The sequence below is a fragment of the Eumetopias jubatus genome, unplaced genomic scaffold, assembly GCF_037043125.1.
Source record: "Eumetopias jubatus isolate StellerSeaLion01/CBP00866 unplaced genomic scaffold, mEumJub1_p1.0 scaffold_9, whole genome shotgun sequence".
Lineage (NCBI taxonomy): Eukaryota > Metazoa > Chordata > Mammalia > Carnivora > Otariidae > Eumetopias > Eumetopias jubatus.
The window spans coordinates 97,766,792-97,776,560 of NW_028274815.1; the positions used below are offsets into that span (position 1 = coordinate 97,766,792).

Consider the following 9,769-nt stretch of genomic DNA (forward strand, 5'->3'; position numbering starts at 1 on the left):
CCCTTCTCTCCCACAAACTCTCTCATCTCTGTTTGTCTTTGCCCTTTGGCTTCATTTCTCTGCCTCTCTGAAGAGTTGCTTTTCTTAACTTCTCCATGCACATTACGAAAGATGGCGGCCCCAGGGTTCTGTGAACCTGCCGCCAGCTCACTGCTATTTCTGAGATCCTTTTACAAATTCCCCAGAGAGGAAGCATGTGATAGGCCAGTCTGTGTCTGGCCCTGGTTCTGTAGCTCTCTCTGGTCAGGAGAGTGGGCTCACACTACTGTTGGGACCCCTCTATGAGTGAGATGGCACAGGCATCAGACAAGGGGGATGACATGGGCTGGCAGACGACTTCCCAAAGTATGGAGTGTATGTACCCCTTCTTTCCCTCCTTCCTTCCTTCCCATCTCCCTCCCCTCCCTCCTGCCTGCCTGCCTTCCTTCCTTCCTTCCTTTGTTCCTTCTTTTTTCTTTCTTTCTTTCCTTCCTTCCTTCTTTCCTTTCCTCCTTCTTGATACAATAGACACATTCCCAAAAACCATTGTAAGCTAAGTTTTCAAGTGTCATCACTTAGGAAACTTCACTGTTCCAAGGCCACATCTGTATGTAAAGTGAGGAATCAGGTGTCATAGGAATTATCATCCTCTAGATGTCCAGTATGCACATTCAGCTGCATGCATGAAATGCCTTGTACAGACAGACATGACGTTGAACTCAGATACCAGTCCAGTCCCCCATGACTCCTGGTGTGGTCCAGAGACCAGCGCCCTTAGCATCATGTGGGAAGTGGTTAGGATTGTAGAACCTGCTGAGTCTGGATCTGCAGCTTAACAACATCCTCGGGTGGTTCGCATTGAATTTTGGGATGTGCTGTTGTAGGTAGGAGTGGTTTTTTGGTTTGTTTGTTTCATTTTGTTTTGAGGACTGATAATGTGTGGTGAGTTCTTTTCTACTTCGGAAAATGAGATCACAAAAGCGTCATGACTACACAAATACTAAGCTTGTAAGTAAGTACACACATGGCTCTTTGTGCAGTGTTAGAAGCTCTTAAAGTGAATAGAAGCCCACCTTATATTCTATCAAATTTCTATTGGCCTACCTTAATTTTGACTAGCCCTGCATTAGTATGTAAATAGTGTAACCCTGAGGTGGTTTTATGTATACACAAGTGCACACGCACACTTTAGCTACCCAAACATATAACTCTACTAATCAGAAATCAGGACAAAAGTAAAATGTCATAGTGATTAAATAAGAACAAGGAACACCCCCCCACACTTCATTACTTTAGCAAAAATAGCATCTTATCTATTTAGTATGCATGCTTTTTATTTTTTGGCTGTCAGATTTATGCTAACTCAGAATATGAATAATATACTTTATTCGAATTATACATTTTATTCCAGGGACGACAGTTATCTTTTTATTCTCTGGGCTTTCCATCCTCAGACTGTCTTTGGGGAAGGCTCTGTTAAGGGCGGATTTCAGAGGGGGCTGGGGCTAGCTAGTGTCCAGGTTCCTTTCTGGCTCCAGGATTCCAAAGTGATTCATTGCCAACAACAAGACTGGTGGAGAAACAAAGGAGCAAAGCAAACAAAACGGGGTACCTGAGCCCAGGTTCTCCTGGTCAAGCCTGTGTCTTAGGAAGAGGCAGGATGGCTTTCCTCACAGCTGTGTCTTTGTCCACAGACCGCAGCCCTGGAACAAGCTATTAAAGATGCCCATGACTGTTACGATGACGAGATTCAGCTCTATAACGAACAGATAGAAACCCTGCGAAAGGAGATTGAGGAGGCTGAGAGGAGCCTGGAGAAGTCTTCCTATGACTGCCGGCAGCTGGTGGTCGCCCAGCAGACGCTGAAGAACGAGCTGGAGCGGTACCATCGGATCATTGAGAATGAAGGCAACAGGTGTGGTCACAGGCAGGCCCCACCCCGAGACTGCGTCCCTCTCCCCGTCCTCGCCACTTGCGTCTTTCATGGGTCCTCGTGGAGTGCTTCCTGTGTGCCAGGCACAGTTCCAGGTGGTGGGGACGGGGCAGGGGAGGCAACACAACTCCATGGCCTTGTGGAGCTGGGAATCCTAGTTGGGGAGGCAGCTGATGGATGACTTTGGAACAGAGGACAAGCACCATGGAGTGAATGGTGACAGGAGAGAGGGCATGGCCAGGGGGCAATGGTGGGAGTGTTTGAAATTTTAGGTGGGGTGGTCACAAAAGACCTCATGAAGGAGCTTGCTTTTGGCTCCACAAGCCTCTGGGGACATAAATGTGTTAGCTGGTAGGATGACCGGGAGTATTTAATGAGATGCTGCAGGTGAGGTGCCTAGCACAGTGCCTGGCACTCAACACCTGCTCAGAGGTGTTGGTGTTGTTACTGCTGCTGCTGTCGTTTTTATCACCTGGTCGGGTCAGTAGTATGGCTGTCGATGCACTGGGTGGTCTTGTTCATAATGGAGCTGGGACTTGAGCTCCATTAACTTCAGGATAGCTGGGAAATTATCTCTGTCCCTCTCCCCTATCCCTAGCCCCACCTCTAATCCCTACCCCCTACCCCATCCCTGTGTCTATTCCCTGTCCCCTGCCTCTGTCTCCTAACCCTATCCCATATTCCCAATCCTGACCTCAATCTCTCTCTCTGTCTGTATCATCTACACCTACAGTCTTCATCATCACTCTACATGATCTGATGGTACTGACACCTACACTTACATCCAGATCATCCACATGAACACGTACATCGACACTTAAAGTTACATCATCTACATCCTCTACTTCTATATCATCTGCACCTGTGCCAACATCATCTTCATCCACACCTACACCTATCCTTACACCCACATCTACATTACTTACATCTATACCATCTACACCTACATCATCCACACCTACATCTACATTATCTACATCATTTATATCATCTACATCATCTACTTCTATACCATGTACACCTACACCCACACCATCTACATCTTCATCTACCTATGCCTACCCCTAGTCTTCACCTACACCTGCGTCATCTAGATCTACATCATCCTCAAGTATGTGCACACTTACACCTGCACCGACGTCACCTGCTTGTGCACCTGTGTCAGGTACATGTACATCTCTGTCTCTGTCTGTATCTGTACCCTGTAGATCTATGCCTACGGCATCTAGACCTGTGTCTGTGTCCATGTCCGTATCTGGAGATACCATTCAGAGAGCAGTTCGGGGACTCGGAGAAGGACTTTCACTCTCTATTAAGTTGTGATTCTTCGATTCAGTCTTGCCGATTTGGGGGATTTAGACTGAATTAAAAGAGAAGCACCCAGTATTATTCCACCAGGAGCAGTTTTTTCCTTCACTCTGGATGCTCTGTCTTGGTTGCAAGTGCTCAAAGGAGAAAGCAAGATTTTCTTTTTCTTTCTCTAGTTATGGTCAATGGATTGTTGCACAATCCTAAATTATATTATGTCACAGTGAATGCTTTATGCACACATGAAAATAAATCTTGAACGGGCACTTAAGTGACTGTGTGAACATTTTTGTTTTGGAGGCAAGGCTTCACAAAAAGGTCATCAGATAGCCCTTTTGTTAGTTTGTTCATAAATTCTAATTTTGTTCTAATTTCAAGTTGATAGAAATGTCGTAAGCATAGAACACAGAATCCCGCAGCATTGTTTTCTTAGACTCACCACTTGTTTAAATTTTATCTCCATTGCTTTATCAGTTTTTTCTCTATTTATATAACGCATATTGTTTTTTTAAAAAGAGCTGGAGATATCATATCCTGGTTGCCCTAAATACTTGGGCTGGCTACTCTTTTATTAAAAACAAAACAAAACAAAACAAAAACTCTGTTCAACAGAGAAATGGCATTTTTAGATTATAAGCAATTCCCATTTTACAATTCTCCTATATGTGTGTTTCATAGTTTATGACTTGAGCTCAAAGAAATCCTTCCCATCCTCGTCTAGTGTATAAGTGTATGTGTGGTTCACGAATAGTCTGATCTAGAGAAAGCTTTCCTCATTTTTGCTCACATTAGAGTCACTCTTACCCCCGACTGTCTGTTTGGTTTGATGCATTAAAAATGGTGACCATCCTCTTTCTGGTTATTTCTCCAGGCTGAACTCTGCCTTCATTGAAACTCCTGTCACCCTGTTCACCCCAAGCCATGGAACCTCTCTCAGTTCTCAGCTTGGTGGGAAAGGTAATGCTCTTCAACCCTGGCTTCTGCTGTTTTCCATCATGGAAAAGCAGGAAAAAAAATCAAACAGCTTTCTTCCTGAACTTAGCATTCATGCTTCCTTCTGATCCATCTGGAAATTTAATGTTTTATGTGAGGTCTTCTCTCCCTCTCTGATACACTCCCACAGGTGCTGAGTGACTGAGCCAGAAAGTTGACAAGGAGAAAAATCAGATGGGGGGGATAGACCACCTTGGGAATGACATCCTCAGACTTGAAGCATTTCACTGGGGAGAAAGTATAATTCAGTGTTCGCTTCAGCAAATGAAATGAGCTCTGCTGTGCAAAAATGCTTAATCCAGTGTCTGGGGCAGAGTAGATGCTCAATTACTACTCATTTCTCTTCCATTCGACCCCGAGCAGAACTAGCTTGGTTGGTAAGCATGGCTTCTGTCGTCAACGTTTGGTCCTCTGGGAATGTCTTCATGCACTTGTGAGATGTTACCTCACAGTGAAACCTCCCCACGGCTGAACAAACACAGAGTTTTGGGAGAAGAGAAGATGGTGCTATTGACTGCTCATACCTAGCTCCTCAGAAAGCTCAGAGGGGTTTGTAGAAATGAGGTTTCAGTGTTAGAATGTGTTGGAAAGGGCAGCCGTCCCCGGGCTGGCTCTAGAAACATGCAGCCACACCCAGGGCCCTGCACACACCCTTGGCTTAGTGCTCCACTGCCCCTGTCTTGAAATTCTTAATGATTTTGAACAGGGGCCCTGCCTTTTCCTCTTGCGCTGGGCCCTGAAATTCCATAGCAGTTCCTGCAGGCACCCCCTGCTCCTGTACCCGCCCCCAGCAGGCTTCTTTGACATGTCTCTTCCTCCCTTATGGCTTCATGGCTCATTTCTGCCATTCCCTGTTCGCTCAGCGCTCCGAGTCACCCCATGCTAGATGCCTTTGCTTTGTCTGTCAGTCCTCTGGTTCATGGAGGGAGGGTATGGAGAAGACCTTTGAGATGAAAAAGTTAAAAAAAAATCAGTGTGCAGGTTAGGTTGAAAAGCCTCATGGATGAGGTGAGGTGAGATTGTGTATGCTTTCTTGAACGTTCCATCTTTCCGTTTGGCTAGTCTGAAGAAATGAAGATGGCCTTGCGAACAGGGGATTCCTGTTCTTTTCTCTCTCTTTCTTTCTTTCTTTCTTTCTTTCTTTCTTTCTTTCTTTCTTTCTTTCTTTCTTTCTTTCTTTCTTTCTTTCTTTCTTTCTTTCTTTCTTTCTTTCTTTCTTTCTTTCTTTCTTTCTTTCTTTCTTTCTTTCTTTCTTTTCTTTCTCTTTCTGTCTCTCTTTCTTTCTAAGATTTATTTATTTTAGAAAGAGAGAGAAAGAGGGAGGGGATGGGCAGAGAGAGAGAGAATCCTCAAGCCAACTCTGTGCTGAGTGCCGAGCCAGATGCAGGGCTTGATCCCATGACCGACCCTGAGATCATGACCTGAGCCAAAACCAAGAGCCGGTTGCTTAACCGACTGAGCCACCCAGGTGGCCCAGGATTCCTGTTATTTCTGAATTTAATAATTGCCTCCTCTTTTGCCCAGGAGGAAGGGGATGCTGCTCGAGGGGTATTTGTATTTATTTAGTTTGCGATGCATATGGAGCAAGGGAGATCAGTTTGATTCCCACGCCTGAAGCCATTCAGAACACACTGGAGACCCAGGCAGCTCTGCTGTCTTTCCTTTGGAAAAGTCCAAGTCGAGGACGACTCTGTATAATGAATTCCATTGACTAGTATTCATCATGGCTGGGGTGGGGACACCAAGTGTAGTTGCTGTAGAACGTTTCAGTAAGTTTTCCCAAGTGTGATGGGAACTATAAGTGTCCGTACAGGCAGCACCTTCCTTTCCCTTTGCAAGCCCAGAGGGGTCAAGCAACCTGTCCTAAGTCACACAGCTGGACACAGAGGTGGGACCTTAATGTGGGTCATAGATGCTGTGGGTCAGATCCAGGCATCTTGCCCTGTGTATGGTAAACTCTACCCAGTGCTAGGCATTGGTCTCCAAGGCAGCCTATTTTTCAACAAATGTTTTTTCCCTCTTTCATTGACAAACTTGACTTATGCTCCCTCCCTGCCTCCCCCCCCCCCTTTTTTTTTAGATCTCACTAGGGCTGTGCAGAATATAACAACAGCAAAACCAAGACAAAAAGGTCTCCCCAAGAACATTCCAAGGAAAAAGGAGATCATAGCTAAAGACAAAGCTGACGAAAGTCTGGAAGACATATCTTTGCAAGGTCCAGAAGACACACAGCTGGTGCAGGTGGTTCCTAAAGAAGAAGGCGAGTCTAAGCTTGAATCACGAGGTGATGAAGCAAGTCCCCCAACCCCAGAAGTGGCTCCAGAGGACGTGCCAGATGGAGGGCAGATAAGCAAAGCCTTTGGGAAACTATTCAAGAAGGTCAAGGAGAAAGTGAAAAGCCCCAAAGAACCCGAGCCCCCAGCTGACCTCTACACCAAAGGGCGGTATGTGCTGGTCTCCGGGGATGCCAGTTATGTGGACCCTGGGTTCTGTTCGTCCTCCATCCCAGCCAAAGGTGCAGTGGTTATTTCCATTGAAGATGACTCTCTGCATCGCGACGGCCCTGCAGAGCCCTCTCCTGAGCAGCCCGGGCCCCCGCTGGAGAATGGACAGGGGGATCTTCAGGGTAAAGAAGGTGGACACCCACCCGACCAGCATGCTGCCGACAAGGAGGACGAGAGTAGTGCCGAAGGATTGAAAGGGCCTGGGGAGAAACCTGGGGACCAGAAGGAGGATGAGGCGTCCAGGAGGCCCTGTCCCATGGTCACACCTGGTCCGGAGGGACCACCATCTCCACCCCAGTCTCAAAGGCCTGGGGTCGGTCAGGGTGGATCGGAGAGGCATGGGGCAAGGATTAGCATCTCGAAGGAGAGAAGCCCGCCCAGGACTTTGGCATATGAGAAAGTGGAAGTGATGGAGTCCATTGAGAAGTTTACAACTGAGAGCATTCAGACGTATGAGGAAACAGCTGTCCTTGTGGAGACCATGATTGAGAAGACGAAGGCAAACAAGAAGAAATCAGGAGAGAAGAGCTCTTAACACTCCTGGGCTTAATGGGAAACAATGTCTTTGGGGCCGCTGTAGGGGAAGTGCTTTGATATTTTAGAACACAGGATAAAAGAGTGAGGGTTCCTTGTTTGGATTAGACCCTTCTGACATTGCCAATGAAGCCTTAATTAAAAAGTTTTCTTTGCTTGCACACCCTTTGTCTAATTAACAGGGGCCTTGGGAGTGTAGGTGGGTCAGCCATGCTCAGGACAGGGATGCCGTGTTCAAGGGGCCATCAAACCCTGCTCCTTTAAGGAAAGGGGCTTTTCATCCTGGGTCATTGAGAGACGCATTAGAGAGTCAGGCAGCATCTGGACTTCACACAGAAGCATGCTTGTTGATGCACTGGTGGCTTTTTATTGCATTTGAAGCCAGAAACACGTGCTCAGGTGCATGAGTCTTTCGTTGGAGGGACATGATGAAAGGCATCTTAGTTCAGGTTCGCCGAGGAGCTGATCCTGAAGCAAGGATTCAAATGTAGTTTCTTTGGGGTGTGATCCCAGGAAGCGCCAGGAGGGGGGTGCAAGAGGGAGACAGGGACGGCAAGGCAGCCAATAAGACCTGTGCGCTACCAGATCAGTTAGCACTGTGGGCATGTGGAGCTCAGTCACCCTGAGGGACCCTGGGAGATGGTGTAGAACACACGCCACAGAGTTGGTGAGGGAGCTGGGCTCTCCTTCCACCAACTCCTGTCAGCCACTGGGGAGGGCTGCTCCCAGGGCACTAACTTTGGGGGCCGAGAAAACCCACAGGCACAGAAGTATGGGTGCAGGCGTTCAGACCTCCAGCATGGAAATACTTGGCAATGGTAAAGGACCGTGAGGATCGAAGAGGGGCACCAGCACCAGCTGCCCCAGCCTATGTCTCCGGTGTCCTTGTGTCTGAGTTACTGAAAATGTTCTAGCTCAGAAATCGTGATCCTAGGTCAGGTTTCAAAAAGCAGAACCAAATGTCACTGCGTAGTTCCTTGTGGAGGAGCTACTTAATTGATGAGTCCAACCAGTGTTTATGGAGCTGTGCTGATAAGGGGAGATTTCTCAGGTTTATCAATGATCTCAATGATTGTAATGTATACCATAATATACATGTGTTTGCACACTCTCTTGCACACACATGCACACAGACATGCACATGAGCATTCATGTACTTACTGTGTCACATCCTAGGAAACAAATTACTTCAAACTACAATCTTTTTTTTTTTTTAAGATTTTATTTATTTGAGAGAGAGTGAGAGCAAGAGAGAACACAAGTAGGGGTAGGGCAGAGGCAGAGGGAGAAGCAGACCCCACACTGAGCAGGGAGCCCAGATGTGATGCGGGGCTCCATCCCAGGACCCTGGGATCATGACCTGAGCTGAAGGCAGATGCCTAACCATCTGAGCCACCCAGGCTCCCGCAAACTACAATCTTTACAAAAACTTCTTTGTTGCCTCTAGGCATCTGTTTTTCTACTAACAGTCCCCCATTTCTTTTTGTTTGTTTGTTTTTTTTTTTTTACTTACACCAGTTGAGAAACTGCTCCTTCCCTGTGTAGATGCTCATAAGGGCACTGATTAAATGTGCTTAAATGGATTATTGCATCTGCCTAAACAAAAGTATCTGGCAAGACAGTGACACATTATTCAAGAAAATTGATGGTGTTGTAAATTATATGCTATTACTTTTTTTGTTATGAATAATAGAAAGAATACTAAATATTACCTTTCTTATCTATTTAGAGCATTAAAAAATCTTGTTCTGAATTCATTTGAGGTTTTGACTTCAAGAAAGAAATATGCTTTTGTTGTTCTTTCTAAAAGATGAATGGAGGACGCACTCCATTGCACACTTTTGAAATATTTATAATTTAAAAGCTTAAGAGAGAATGATGGAAACCATTAGCTGGAGCCCAGAATATACTAGGAATTTGGATCAGGGTGTATATTATATTTAACATCACAACCACTGAAGATTTTATCTCTTCCCCATTAAGTCTTTTTATTGTGTGGACTCTATGTTCAGTTCATATTTTAAAAGGCCGGGTCATCTTTTTGGAAAGAAAGTTTATTTTTATATTATATTTAATCTATCATCAAAAATGGATTGGGGCCCTTTCTGTGTCACGCATGGTTCTGGGCACTAAGGAGACAGCAGAGAAAGTCAGATGTGGTTCTGCTCTCACAGACAGGACATTTTGGCATGGGGAGGAAGGAAAAGCACAAACAAGCAGATAACTAAATAAGAACATTGGAGAGACGAAACTAGGAAGGGAGCCAATAAGGTGATGTGTAAGAATGGCCAGGGGTCTACTTTGGATTGGATGGCCAAGCAAAGACCCCATAAATGAGGTGACGTGTGATCTCAATGGCAAGATGGGCTAGTCATGTGCAGAGCTGAGGGAAGAGCATTTCAGGCAGAGGAACTGCAAGTGCAAAGGCCGTGGGGCAGGAATGGACTTAACCTGTTCAAGGAGGAGAAATAAAAGGGACTGTGGATGGACAATGGAGGGAGACAGGAACCAAGAAAAC

The 9,769-nt window shown here is 45.9% G+C and overlaps 1 protein-coding gene across 2 annotated transcripts in view; it reads left to right on the top strand.

Annotated features, from left to right (window-relative positions):
- Positions 1-7,252, top strand: part of BFSP1 (beaded filament structural protein 1) — a 38,144-nt gene extending 30,892 nt beyond the window's left edge. For both annotated transcript variants that reach the window (XM_028113004.2, XM_088026241.1), the window contains 3 exons: positions 1,674-1,894; positions 4,092-4,177; positions 6,294-7,252. In XM_028113004.2, the coding sequence (XP_027968805.1) occupies positions 1,674-1,894; positions 4,092-4,177; positions 6,294-7,252 (1,266 nt within the window). The remainder of the gene's footprint in view (positions 1-1,673; positions 1,895-4,091; positions 4,178-6,293) is intronic.
- The last annotated feature ends 2,517 nt before the right edge of the window (positions 7,253-9,769 follow it).